This window comes from Crocodylus siamensis, chromosome 1, assembly GCF_052110815.1.
Source record: "Crocodylus siamensis isolate JL-2025a chromosome 1, ASM5211081v1, whole genome shotgun sequence".
NCBI lineage: Eukaryota > Metazoa > Chordata > Crocodylia > Crocodylidae > Crocodylus > Crocodylus siamensis.
In genome coordinates this window covers 405,114,655-405,129,913 of record NC_143395.1, presented here as the reverse complement: position 1 = coordinate 405,129,913, position 15,259 = coordinate 405,114,655, and the positions used below count along the sequence as shown (strand labels likewise).

Below are 15,259 nucleotides of genomic sequence, written 5' to 3'. Positions count from 1 at the left end.
ATAACAGTGATAGTTAGCTCAGCCAATGCCTTCTAAGTCAGTGACAAGAGGAACTTTTTCATCTTCTCTGCTACTCACGATCTCCCCAGTCCAGAGTCATAATGGAAGACTTGAAAGTATCCTGCAAGACTGAGGGGACCAGACCGGTTGACTTCTGAGGTCCTTACATTCTTTTATAAGGCCTGTTTGCTCAGTCCAGTCACTGACTGTATTTCAAAATGTTATTGAGATACTTTTAGTAAGTTTTGAGCTAAATTTGGAGCCTTCAATGCAGATAATCTCCCCAAAATACATTCTTGAGCAAGGCAATTACAGCTGATAATAAGTATAACAATTCATTAATGCAGAGGCTCTTAAAGTATGCTCCATTTGCCACTGGGGGCCTATGAAGTACTGACATGTGACAAGGCACTGCCTCCACAACTTGGTTTTGCTGATACCCAAGCTCTTCGTTGCAGAGAAAAGTGGGGGGGGGAGGGAGGTAGCAAACGGCCGGATGCAAAGCTGGCAGCAGTGGCACAGAGCCACCACAGCCACTCCACCGGGCTTCACAGGGCCCCCCAAGGGGCAAGGCCTGGACGGTAACCCTGATTCCCCCTCCCCACCCCCGCCTGGGGCGGCCCTGGCTGCTGCTGGCTCCAGGCAGCAGAACCAGCCTCCTGCGATCTGGCAGGCAGATCAGGGCCCCACACCACTGGGAGCAGTCCAGCACAGCCCCCACAGCCCTCCTGCCAGATGACAGGAGGCTGGTGCTACCAGGACTGGCACTGGGTGCAGCCTATGCTGGGCAGATCAGTGCTGCCATTGGCTCCAGCAGGCAACACCAGCCTCCTGTCATGCAGCAGGCAGACTGGGGGCTTGCCCACACCCCCAGGAGGACTGTGGGGGGCTGTAGTGGACTGCTCCCAGGGGTGCAGGCCCCCAACCTGCCTGCCAGATAACAAGAAGCTGGTGCTGCTAGCTGGGGCCAGCTGGGTGCAGAATAGCCTATGGGCAAAACATTGAAACAGCAAAACAATTTCAATGAAAAGGAACAGTGCTTTTGAAATGAAACAACATTTGAAACAAAGCACTGTTCCATCGAAATGGAAGTCAAAGCAGAACAGGTGCTGTTTCATACAGCCCCATTGGGTAGTGCAAACAATCATTGTGCACTCAGCATTTCAAATGTGGTCTTGAACCTTAAATTCTTACTAGCTTCCTTTTGCGTGTGTTTTGAAGGAGACCAGGATGTAATGCTTCATCCCAAACAACATCCCAATCAGAACATGGGATACATTTATTTGCTCTGCCCCATAATTCTTCAAGGATACCATGGTGGAATGACAGCTGCTATACTAATTACTTATTTAGTGCTAGGTTCAGGTTGCTAATAGATATGCTGAATGGCTGCTTTCTCTGCAAATAATCGCAGTGAGATATAGGTACTAAAGTAAGATAATTACAGTATTAATATGTAAAAAAAAACCCAACCCTATCTGAATATGGCTTTACTATATAAATGACCTGTTGATCTCAATGGGGCTCATTCAGCATAATAGACAGGGGGTATCAAAAACTGACACCTATTATTACAGCCCACATAAGCTCCTTAGGATGCAGGTAGCTGAACCTATATCAGTGTATCTGACTGCTGTCAACATGATTAAAAATTACCCATGTAGCTGCTCCAGCTCAGAAATAAAATATCAACAGAAACATTTTGGGAGGAAAAAAAGCCTCTGTCCTAAGATTTATGATGGTATTTCAGTTTCCTCTTACCTCTATCCATCATCCCATCAGGCAAGAGTCTATAGAACCAGACAGGCTTGTGCCCTGCCCTGAAGGCCAGCACTTTGACTCTATGAGCAGAGCAGAAATTAATCCAGAAGGGAGGGTTTCCCACAACAGATGGACCATCAGCTGTTCCCAAACACTTGAATATTACTAAAGCACTACAGCTGATCTCAACTGCCAGAGCAGATCACAGAGCCCCGCTTCCAGGGCACCTGTTCCATGCTTCGTGGGGAACAAGAACAAAGACAAATAGTGGAGGGCAGAGACTTTTTCACAGCCAACTAAAACCATTTCCATCTCACATGAACTTAACTGTATCCATATCCAAGTCCTTACCTTGCTGGGCACTGGGAAAGAAGGCCTACTGTAATTGCAAATCCATGCAATTTTGATTTTTGTTAAAAGAGAGAGAGATGGATAGTAAGAGTTATTTGCAAGCAGCTGAGGCTGCAGCTCATATTGTCTTATTGCTTCTTCTACCTGCCTCATGGACATGAGGAACAGGAGGGGCAGCAGAAACCCACAGTCCCAATGTCATTCTCTAAGATTAGCTTGACGCGAGAGGTTGAAACAATGCTAATGAAGCTGCGTAACCCCATCAAATTTAACCTTTAAATTGATACTCAAGTCAATGGTATCAAGGCCTGTTATAGAGCTAATAAAATCAGCGTGGGGAGCCTGACTTTTCATAATCTGTCCTAGGAGAACAGGGAGAACGGTGTCTTTCCCTTCTCTCCGGTAATGTGCCTGCCGCGGAAGTTTTCCTGTCAGGGCTTAGATAACCCCTAACAAAAAAAAATACGCTCGGCTCCAGCTGCTCACAGAACAATACATTTCCAAAACAAATATCCAAGTCTTTGCCCAGTCCCTTTCCCAGGTATGAACTCCTGCCTTTTGAGTCTGTACATATTTCCAATTCAGATTACTGCAGGAACGGCTCCTACTGGCTTCTCGGATCAATGAGTTCATATTCTCTGCATGCTCCACTGGGGACCTGAAGAATAAAGTGGCCGTAAGACCTGATCCCCAATTCACTCCACTTCTGGTTTCCTTGAGGCTATTGGGTTAACTCTACCATAAAGACTTTTGTCTTGGTACTTTACTCAGCCTTCTGTATGTCTCTTTAGGCTGTTTCACCAGCATCTTCAAAATCCCCTCCCAGCCCTTTTTCCACACACTTTTTAGAGAAATGCAAAGCTCCTGACCTCTCCTAATTTCTATTCCTGTACAGAAAATCACAGCTGATCCTATCCTGCCCCCTGCTTCTCTTGCACTGGGAAAAATAAGGCTTTATGAACAGCCTTACTGCTGGAAGGCTTATACCTCCTCCCAGCCCTGGGATCTACAACTTCCATAATTTTTCCTCCCATGGATGAAACCAGGAATTGGGCTATGTTGTTTCCAGAGTCTGAATACAGTTTGTTACTACGGTCACCATAGCAAGGCCTTAACTGTCACTACCTGGAGATAGTCCACTGATAAGGCAAGTGGGAAAGGAAACCAAAGAACTTTATGACTCCAGAGATTAATGAGAACTTGAACTTAAAAAAAATGTAGCACTTGGCTCTTCAGAGAAATTAGCCACATGTGAAAGCAGCATAAACCACAAAGTGATTCATAGTTATTCCCTGTATTGCTCTGTGTTGGTTTACAGTGAAATACATCTGATGTAGTCAATAGAAATCTCCGGAATTGAGGGTACATATAGACTTTTCTTACTGTAATGTAAAGCAGACATACCAGATATAAATTTACACTAATATTCAATTCTGTAATGTGACATGACTGGAAGTAAAGCTGGAGCGCTATAAGCTAAATGAAGTAGAGGCTGCGGTGTAGCCATGCCCCAAACTGAAATAGCAGCATAGCCTAAATATGGGTTTTCCAGGAAGGCTTACATCCCACCAGAAGAGCTGACACTAACAGTGATTTCCTCCAGGTGAGGTGCAGGGCATATTAGTGGTTCTCTGTGGGAAACAATTAGACATGCAGTGGTAAAAGAAGAGGCTAGGGAATATTTAGAAAAGCTGGGTGTGTACGAGTCCATGCGGCCATATGAACCCAAGGGAACTGAGGGAGTTGGCTAATGTGATTGCAGAGCCACTGGTCATTATCTTTAAAAACTCATGGTGGTCAGGATAGGTCCTGGACAATTGGAAAAGGGCAAATCTGGTGTCCATCTTTAAAGAAAGGGAAGAAGGAGGATCCCAGAAGTACAGATAGGTCAGCCCCACCTCAGCCACTGGAAAAAATCATCAAGCAGGTCCTCAAGGAATCCATTTCTTAGTGGCTGGAGGAGAAGAAGGTGATTAGCAACAGTCAGCATGGATTCACCAAAGATAAGGCAAGTGTGGCCAACCTGATTGCCTTCTATGATGAGATAACCGGCACCATGGATGTTGGGAGAGCAGTGGACATGATATACATTGACTTTAGCAAGGCTTTTGGTATGGTCTTCCACAACATTCATGCAAGCAAGCTAAGAAAGAATCAATTGAATGAAATAGATAGACAACTAGCTGGCTCATTGGGATCAAAGGGTACTAAGCAATGGCTTCATGTGTAGCTGGCAGCTGGCATCAAGTGGAACATCCCGAGGTTGGTCCTGGGACTGGTTTTGTTTGACATCTTCATCCAGAAATTGGGATGAAGGGCACTCTCAGCAAGTTTGGAGATGACACCAAGCTCTGGGGAGTAGTAGATATGCTGGAGGGTAGGGCTAGGATTCAGAAGAGGCCTTAACAAATTGGAGGATTGAACCGAAAGAAATCTTGTGAGGTTCAATAAGGAAACATGCAAAAATCCTGCATTTAGGACAAAATAATCCTGTGTATCTGTACAGGCTGGGGACTGACTGACTAAATAGCAGCTCTACAGAAAAGGACTTAAGGATTACAGTGGACACTAAGCGGAATATAAGCCAACAGTATGGGCCTATTGTGAAGAAGGCTAACAGCATACTGGGTTGCATTAGTAGAAGAGTTGCCAGCAGATAAAGGGAAGTAATTATTTCCCTCCATTTGGCACTGGTGAGGCCACACCTAGAGTACTGTATCCAGTTTTGGGCCTCCCCACTACAAAAGTATGTGGACAAATTGGAGAGAGTCCAGCAAAGGGCAACAAAAATGGCTCAGGGGCTGGGGCACAAGACTTCTGAGGAGAGGCTGAGGGAACTGGGCTCATTTCATTTGGAGAATGAAGACTGAGAGGGGATTTAACAGCAGCCTTCAACTACCTGAAGTGGGGTTCAAAGAGGATGGAGCTGGACTGTTCTCAGTGGCGGCAGATGACAAAGCAAGGAGCAATGGTCTCAAGTTGCATCAAGGGAAGTTTTGGTTAGATATTAAGAAAATATTTCTCATTAGAAGAGTAGTAAACTCTGGAACTTGGTAGCCGAAGAGGTGGTAGAATTTGCATTCCTAGAGGTTTTTAAGACCAGGCTAGACAAAGTCTTGGCTGGAATGATCTAGTTGGAAATGGTCCTACTTTGAGCCAGAAGTTAGACTAGATTGGCTCCTGAGGTCCCACCCGACCCTCATTCTTTTTATGATTCTGTAATTCTAAGATGTCTCTATTCTGCCGATTTTTTACATTTCAATCTGCAAGATCCTTGAGCCAAGAATTCCCATGAATTGTAAATTTGTTTAACTTGTGTATTGCTTTAAAACTGAGGCAAGGTATTTACCACAGATTCAGACTCTTGTGAACAAACCCTGCCCCCTACACTCAGTAGATATCTTCAGGTTGAGTTGAGTAATAAGCTGCTCACTACCGCTGGAATTTTCTTTCAATGCATTGCCTCTACAGTGAGTCGGACAATGGAGAGATCAGAGCTGAGTCGATGAAAGGTAGCATTAAAGACACATTTCTTATCAAAGAGACAGTTTGGGAGGATGTGTTCCCAGTTTGGACTGAGAGGACTTCTAGGGGAGTGTGTGCCCTCATCAGGGAGCAAAAGGATCAGGAGTCTTGTAAAGATTGGTATATTAACACCGAATTTTTTTTTGGTGTCACAGCAGGAGGCATCCTGAGTGGGGTCCTCTAATCAACCTAACATGTGCATCTAAAACATGTTTCTCACTTTGCCCACAGTGCTAAACTGGATGACAGGCATTTGTTCCCAGTAGTAACTGAATTAAGTGTGCATAAATGTGTGTTAGGATTCCCTGGTTAAATCATCATGTCATTGGTAAGCATGACCCCTACCCTGGACAGTCTTGCAAGGAGTCTGTTAGCCAACAATGTGTAGACTGCCCGCAACAAGCAGATCTTGCTTCATTTCTATTGATAAGCTAAAAACCAACCAACAATGATTTTGGAGAGGATAATGTTCAAAATTAACACTCAGATCACAAGGGAACTGAATTCCTGCTCTTTCCTTCAAAACCACCCCTACACAACCCCTCCTCTTTTACTTGTGCCATCCTCCATCATCTTCATCCTTTCTTTGTCTCACTTCTGGGATGTCACTAAATGATGTTACTTTTCCCCTACATAATGGTTATAAAATCCAGCCTTTCTATCCCCATGGCCAAATACTCTTTCAGAGCTGCTTCCTTTCATTTGGATGACAGAAACTTTCTATTTTTATTCCCTTCTGATTCTTTTAAAATGTCATTGTTAAGATCATTTTCCATGTCTGCCACTCTGATCACCTCACTCACAACTTTGAACCCATCCCCTGGCTCCATCACATTAAAATGTATTTTTTTTCCTTCCCTTCAGGGCTGGATATAAATGTGTTCCTCTCAGCTGGTCCCATCTTACCAATTGCATTGCCCCCTCATCTTTTCTGCTCCATCAGTAAAGCCAGACTTAACCATACATTTGCAGAAATTCCCCATAGAGATGTAAGGTAGGGCAGGGTGGCCTCTTAGAGACTAACTGGTTCAGAGAGGAATGTCACCTATGAAAGCTCATGCCTCTCTGATCAAGTTAGTCTCTAAGGGAGCCCATACATGAGCATCAAGGCTGCTCCAATGAGCCGTAATTAATCAAGTCAGCTGGAGCATGGTAATGACCGTGGTCCAGCAGACTCCAGCGTCTCGTGTATCAGTTTCCCAGCACTTCAAAATGGCAGCAGAGGTGCTTTAAATAATGCACATTTGGTGAGCTTTAGTTAAAGCACTCCCATCATCATTTTTAAACACAAGGACACCAACACATGAAATGCTCTGGGTGCTTTGATTAGACTGGCTCTTAGAACTGCTTTAAGTAAAGTCCCCCTCCCCCAGTAGGTGTATAAATGCCCTAAGGGGCCACTCAGCCTGCTTTTCTGTCTGACTTCAGAAATACAAGAATAACCACCTCTACTAACCTACTTCTACCAGGTTTGTGCTGAAGTTTTTTTTTATAGTTTCAGTGTGAAAAGTCCAGCTGTTTTGAGATTGAGATTTGGGAATAATAATATTATAAGTAAATTTCTAAAAAAGATTTTCATGAGAAACTTCAATCCTCATTTTTGGTGTTCTTTCAGCCTGGGAAATGTCTCTCATACATACATAGTTAAGGGAAAGTGAAGTTATAGTGTACAGGATTTGGGTATTATCCCTTTAAATACTCTTTAAGCCCTTTAATGGTGCTGTCTCTGAGTTCAGGAATTGGATACTATCCAGTGCCTACAAACTACAATGCTAGACGTTCAGACCTTTTGGAAGTCCCTTTGAAAATCTATTTTAATGAGCAATTCAACAGAAAGTCAGTAGATCATTTTAAAGGGACACCCACTGGATTTGTAAGGCTGAATTCTCTGTCCCTGTCATCTTGTGAGACATAAGGGTCCCACTGACCAAAGACACTGTTCCTTTTCAAATAAAATGACTGACAATTAAATGAAGTAGGAATCCCTAATTGGAGCTACCTGAAACAGGACTCCCTTTCTTGCCCAGATTCTCTTATAAGACATGGGTGGGTACAGGTTCCTTCCTGCTCCTTCCACTTCCAAGTAAGTTTTAAAACAGTAATCCAGGTCCAAGACAAGGCCACAGCCATCCACCTACCAAGCAAAAGCTACAAAGATTACATTGATGGGTAGGCATACAGGCATCCAATACATGTATAGCAATAAACTCTGGAGCACTTTGAGCTGGAGCACACTGCTCCCAGTGCAGTGTGTACATGTGGACCCAGGACACCAGCACTTAGAGCTGGGACAAGCTAGCCTGGGCAGTTACCAGTCTTGGGGGGTCAGCCTCAGGCTCTGGGTGGCAGTGTAGTGGGGCAGAGGGGCTGGTTGGGGCATGAGAGTGCTGAGCATGCATAGCTGTGTGGCTAGGTAGCAGGCAGGAACCTGGCCCTCAGCCCAGTTACTGTGCACATGTGCATTTCAGCATAGTAAATGACTCCACCAGAAGATAGCAGTGTTGGGGGCTAATTAGTTTACCATGCCCTAATACCAGTGCACGTGTAGACTCTGACACTTTACTGCGGAGCTATTTAGTCTGTTCTACAGTAAAGTGCATGTGTAGATACACCCACTGAGTACGTTTTCATAGGGAGCTTGTTTTTTATATTCTATATCAAAACTGATTCCCTGGTTATAGGCCAGAATCTATGCCATTAAAGTCAATGGGAGTTTGGCTTCAGGGCTGGGTGCCATTGGCCTGCAATTAATTTGATATCTGCTGCAGTCTGGGGCTTAAGCAGCTCAGAAAGCAAGTTGCACAAGCCGCAAGATGGATCAGACCACAGATCACACTTCAAATAGTAGTCCATGTAACTCGTGAAATAAAAAGCACCACATTTAGGGACACAGAAGGCATATCTGCACATGGCCATACAGCAACTTTGCTATGATGCCATGCTTTTGTACGTCCTTTTGAGAATACTAAAGCATGGGCCATTATCTTTGAAAACTCATGGTGATCAGGAGAGGTCCCAGATGATTGGAAAAGGGCAAACAGTACCCATATTTAAGAAAGGGAAAAAGGAGGATCCAGGGAACTACAGACCAGTCAGCCTCACTTCAGCCCCACAAAAATCATGAAGTAGATCCTCAAGAAATCCATTTCTTAGCACCTGGAGGAGGAGAAGGTGAATAGGAGCAGTCAGCATGGATTCACCAAGGGCAAGTCATGCCTGATCAACCTGATTGCCTCTATGATAAGATGACTGGCTCTGTGGAAGTGGGGAGACTGGTGGATGTGGTGCACCTTGATTTTAGCAAGGCTTTTAATACGGTCTCTCACAATATTCTTGCAGGCAAGGTAAGGAAGTATGGGCTGAATGAATGGACAGTAAGGTGAATACAAAATTGGCTGCAGCATTGGGCTCATAGAGTAGTAATAACTGGCTTGATGTCTAGTTGGCAGCTGGTATCAAATGGAGTGCCCAGGGGTCAGCCCTGGGGCCATTTTGTTCAATGTCTTCATCAGTGACCTGGAAAATGGCAAAGAGTGTACCATCAGCAATTTTGCAGATGACACCAAGCTGTGGGGAGTAGTAGATACACAGGAGGGTATTGCTAGGATTCATAGTGACCTAGACAGATTGGAGGATTGGACCAAAAGAAATATTATGAGGTTCAACAAGGACAAATGCAAAGCCCTGCACTGAGGATGGAACAATCCCATGTACCAGGACAGGCTTGGGGCTGACTGGCTGGGCAGCAGCTCTGCAGGAAAGGACCTGGGGGTTACTGGTCAATAAGCTGACTATGAGTCAACAGCATGCCCTTCTTGCCAAGAAGGTTAAGGGCATCTGGAGCTGTGTTGATGGGTGCCAGTAGGTCGGCAAGGGAAGTGATTATTCTCTTCTATTCAGCAGGGGTAAGGCCACATCTGGAGTACTGTGTTCAGTTTTAGGCACCCCACTACAGAGAGGTTGTGGACAAATTGGAGAGAGTCCAGCGGAGGGTAATGAAAATGGTTAGAGGGCTGAGACACAAGACTTCTGAGGAGAGGCTGAGGGACCTGGGCTTATTTAGTCTAGAGAAGAGGAGACTGAGGAGGGAATTAACAGCAGCCTTCAACACCCTGAAGTGAGGTTTGAAAGAGGATGGAGCTAGACTGTTCTTAGTGCTGGCAGATGACAGAACAAGGAGCAATGGTCTCAAGTTGCAGCAAGGGAAGTTAGGTTAGATATTAGGAAAAAACCTTCTCATGAGGAGAGTAGTAAAACACTGGAACAGGTTACCCAGAGAGGTGGTGAAATCTCCATCCTTGGAGGTTTTCAAGACCGAGCTAAACAAAGCTTTAGCTGGGATGATCTTGTTGCAGCTGGTCCTGCTTTGAGCAGGGGGTTGGACTACATGACCTCCTGAGGTCCCTTCTAACCCTAATTTTCTCTGATTCTATGCTTCTATGGCACAGTAACTGCCCATACTGCACCATGCACATGGCATGTGGTTAGATTTTTCCGCTATGTTGCCAGAGCAGCATGCTAAAACGGGGGAGCACGCCACTACAGCAATGTAGCTGCCGATCATATGTATATCTATGTAATCATTACACTGCTGTAGTGCACTTTACAGCAACATAGCACGTTCCTACATTGCCATAGGGCAACATGTAGACACGCTCACGACATCTTATTTATGACCATAGAGCAGTAATTTCAAGAGAACTTACCTAAGAAATCACCATTACTATCTTATTAGTAGGTATGAACCGCTCCTGGCATGATCTAGAGATGATGTAATGTAACACATTAATGAACAGCTTGGTTACTTCTCATAGAGCATAATGCTCTTATATTTTTTGTGGCTTTTTAACTGTTTGATTATATCTGTGCTGAATATGAAATGACCGAGATGGAAAAATAAAGCCACTCTTTCACAATTTATGGAGTGTTGCTGTCTTCAGTCTAAACTATAAACATGGGTGGAACATAAGATGAGATCAACATTGGACATACCTATCTGAGAAAGTAATAATTCAATTGATATGGGCTCAGTGGGAAGGAGAATCCTGGGAAGCAACAGCACTGAAAGAGGCCTTCTTGACAGTGGGGAGAGAATTACATATGCATTTGCACGGTAAGATGTGTCAGCTTCAAAAGCAGTCCTGAGTTTCATTTGCAAAATGCCATCCTACTTTAGATAATAGTATTTGTCTGTAAGACTGTGCTTCAAACTCCATTCTAGCGTCTTAAAGATTTCAGCACCACCTTCCAAAAATATATTGAGAAACTGGAGTTTAGTCAGGGAAGACCAGGTAAAAAGATAAGGGACTGTTGAGGCTGATTCATGAGACAGATTAAAAGAGCAAAACTTGTATACTGTGGCTAATCAACAACCAGGGGAGGATTTGATAACAGTCTGCAAACACCTGAACATTATGAATGCCAAATAGGGAGAGGACTAATTCAGGGAGATAGACTGAAACACAACAGAAGTGATGGGATGAAATGAAGACAAGACAATTTAGAGCTGTGTCACTGAAAGAAGGTTCTCATTTCTAGGGTGGTAGAACAGCCACCAAAGGGAAGTGGGGGAAGCCCAGTTGTTTGGACATTTTAGCACTTGCCAGCATGGTTTCATCTGTGCTCCAGTATAAAAAGGTCATGGGAAGTTTGAGCCCACAATGCCTGCATCACATTCATAACTTTGGGAGCTTGTAAAAGAACATCCAATTTAATTTTGCAGACATCGGATGAAGGAGAATCTCATTTACCCAACAGGAAGGGGGCTTCCCCCCCGCCTCCAGTTTTCATTGTCTTTGACTACTGCATTAAAAAGCACTAAAATATACTTGAGAAAATCAACTTTTAAAGGCAGCACATGGTACTGGATGTTTTCTCTCCTCGTTTTACTTCCCTGAGTCTATATAGCCTGCAAGGATTTGGGGCCACCCATACCTGGAGAGTATAAATCTCACCAGACTCAGTTCAATCCCAGTGGGTTGAATTGCCAGTAGTACTGCATCTCTGAAATTTCCTGGGGTGTGATGATAATAGAAGCTGTTTGATGCTCAGCACTTATTACCATCAAGCCCCATATTAATTTGACTTCTAGGCTAAGAATGGGCCACTCCACAAGCAATACCCCAGGGAAGCAGACAATTGAACTACTCATGGGAATAAATACTATGCTGTGCAGAAAGTTCAGTGGCAATATAAGCAGGGGGACATAGAAGAGCTCAGTGAAAAAAACCCTGCAGAATCTGTCCTTAATTCTAAACCAAACCTAGTATCTGCTTTATAGGACAAAAGGGCAGCACTTGATCTGCAAATTTGCATTATCTTATACAGATATTTTTCCAAAGGAGATTAACTGCACATCCATGAGCACTCTGGAAATTTACTTCTCTCTTATATTTTCATTTTTGTATTTTACTAGCTGTGCTACACAAGTGGTCACAGGCAGGATGAAAGGAAAATAAAACACATTTTCCACGTATCCCCAATCAAATTTATTTCCCTCTCATTTTCAAGCGGCTTGTTTTTCACACCAGGCAGATGCTTTATTCCTGATGGCTTTTAATTGAGCATCATGCTGATTTGACTTTTTAGCTGCTTACAGAACTTATTTTCTATTTATATCAATCAAGGACTAAAAGTATTTAGACACCAGATGCTACAATTCAGATGGCACCTTCTGTTATTACTGACCACTGTCTTGACCCTCCTCGAGATGTTTCAAATTTAGCAATCAGTCTGAAATTAGAAACCCACTTGATGAATGCACACAAACACAGCACTGTAATTCTCTCTGTCATGTGTGATATCATGGGGACTGCTCTAGCCAGTGAGTACTACAACTCAGTGTAATTACTTTCATTCTGCTGCCTTACCGAAAGCTACATCATATGATCTGCCAGCACATGATTAGTAGTTTAATACAGTCTCTGGAACAAGGCATGCAAAAAATGTTTTGAAACACCTAGTAGAAATACTGTATCTGTGTAAAGGATTTAAATACTGCTATTGTAGCGAATTCAGGGGCTTGTGTTGTTCAGTCTCTTACAAATCTTGATTTTTAAGTTTTTTATTGTTGCAGTTGCAAGCAACTGACAGTTTTTTCATCCCAGCCATTTCAACTTGTGGTGAGGACCACTGGACCTCACCATATGTGCAGCATCATAAAACCAAAAAGACAATATCAATTGATACAAATATCCAGGGTTCTGCAATTTCACATGAACCAGTCTGGTGTTTGTTGCATAACTCTTGGCAGTTCGGTGCCAAATTCAGAGCTCAGGTCTGAGCTAGCTTGTCTGTCCATGCCAAACACACAAGTAAATACAATCTTCTTACTCCAAAAGAATGCTAAGAATTTTCTTATTTCACTGGCCTCAGCGCGTGTAATTCTAGTGTAAGGCACTAATTCTACGATATAGGTCACAGGTTAGCACACTAGATGAGAGTGGATAAATATTTCTCTTCAGTTTCTTACTCACAAAGTTAACTTAATTCATTTGGATTAAGAGACCTTCATTTCAGCTGTAAAGGTTTTGAATGATGATGGTGTTCAGGCTCCTTTCTTAAATACACTAAATGAAAAATTGTTATTGCCCGCATGCTAGATATGCTGTTGAGAAACTTTTATATTTTGTGCAGTGAAGCCAGCTAATTGATAGTTACAAAGGGAGCCTGTGAGAATGAAAACTTCTCATTTTAATTAGAAGCAAATATAGGACAATGCACATTTTCCCCTTCAAAGTATCTGCTTTAGCAATGTGGGATTATTATATATTTCTTAAATTACACAAGCATGACAGAAGGATATTTTTTGGTCTTTTTTTCCTGATGCAGAGTAATTCACCATGTTTTACTTTATATTACAGTAGTTGTCTAGGAAAGTAAACACATATTTAACAAATGGGCATATTCCTTAACCAGAAATATATATTTTTTAAAATAAGGTGTGAGACAATCCAACATTTAGTTATATGGTGTTAAAAAAAAATTTTAAAAAGGGAGAAATGAAGTTTGCCAGAATAATCTAACAATAGCTTTTCCTCTAGGTATTGAATGTAGCAGGTCTACTCAGCATTTTTCTTCAGAAAATGAGGATGGTAATTCCTTTCTCCAACCAGAAAAAAGCAATTATACACACCCTGTTAGGGTTGGAAGGCAAGGAAAACATTTAAAATGCGAGGAAAAAAATCAAGTTATAAAGGAGACTGTTAATATGTTTGTGTCATCGTGTGAGGGGATATGGGTGGGGAAAACGTGGGAGACACCAGAGAGAAGAGCTGTCTGGGGTGGTCCCTTGATTGGACTCTGAAGTTTGGGGCTTTTTCAGTGTTCTCGCTAAGCCCGTCCCCCATTGCTTTTTAAGAAATCCCTAGTTGCAGTTTGGGGCTATTATTGTGTGCTGTCACTACACAGAAAGCTGTGGGCCCAAGGAATTCAGTCTTCTCCTATCATTTCCCTTCTCCTCTGTACTCACCAGCAATATCCCAGAGCTGCAGCCGTACAACGGTCTCTGAATCCCAGTTGAGCACCTTCAAGGCGAAGTCCACTCCAATGGTGGCCCTGTAGTGGGGGGAGAAATTCTGGTGGACATAGCGCTTGATGATGCTGGTTTTACCCACTCCCAGGTCCCCAATTACTAGGAGTTTGTAGAGATGCTCCTTCTGAGTAGATTTCTGCATCTTCCCTGCTGCTGTTCCCAGTGAACTGATCGCATGCTCTGCCCGTGGACTCCTGCCAGGCTGAGGGGGAGAGAGGGACTGAAAAACTAGGGAGGGAAGAGAGAAAGGAGGTGGAGGCTTCCCACCCCTAGCACAAAAGCAGGAACACCCAAGCCCAGCAGCCAGCCCAGCTGGAAGATGAGACAATAGTGAAAGAGAGGTTTGGGGTTTTTTTTTCTGAAGTATCTCCCAAAAGTTTTTTTTCCTCCAAAGTTCAGTGTGATGTTATGTCTGAAGGATCAGCGATACCACAGGGGCTGAAGGCTATGAACGGCAGCCCTGCCCATGTTTCACTCCCAGCTGGAGGGAGAATCCCTTATTTTTTAATTCGTTTTAGGAGTTCTCTCCCTTCTGCAAAGGATTAGTTTTCTCTGACGTGGTTCAAGAAGCATGTAAAAAATCAGCCCGAGAAAGAAAAAGAAACTCTCCTTCTAGACTGTTACTGCCTGACTAAAGGCCAGTTTATGCTTTAAAGAATACATCAATGTAACTATTTTGATTAGAAACATGGCATGTGTTTTATTTCTTTTTAAAACCACAAATTAGTAAAAGCCTTAGAGCAGTCATCCCTGTATGTAACACTGGAGTAGTTTTCCTCTTTCCCATATGGGAATGGTTATGCTGATCTAAACTATTTTTATGCTAATATACCAGTACAACAAATGAGTATAATTAGTCCCATAGCTACAAAATGCAGCACGCAGTAAATTTAGGAAACACCTATTTTGTTGGTGTTCCTGTTCATAGAACTGGAATTTAAAAATGAAATGAGAGAGAAACTAGACTAGAGCCATCCAATTTTTCAAGTGACACTACCCATCTGCCCTGAGGGAAGACAAGACAGTTGTGCAGAACATAGACGAGGATGGTACATTATTCTTCCAAAACTAAAGACCTCCAATCCTGCA

At 43.2% G+C, this 15,259-nt stretch overlaps 1 protein-coding gene across 1 annotated transcript in view; it reads right to left on the bottom strand.

The window, feature by feature from the left end:
* Positions 1–14,590, bottom strand: part of RAB38 (RAB38, member RAS oncogene family) — a 38,680-nt gene extending 24,090 nt beyond the window's left edge. Inside the window, exon 1 of the mRNA XM_090030606.1 lies at positions 14,108–14,590. Coding sequence (XP_089886732.1) covers positions 14,108–14,312 — 205 coding nt within the window. The 5' untranslated portion in view covers positions 14,313–14,590. The remainder of the gene's footprint in view (positions 1–14,107) is intronic.
* Between the last annotated feature and the right edge of the window lie 669 nt (positions 14,591–15,259).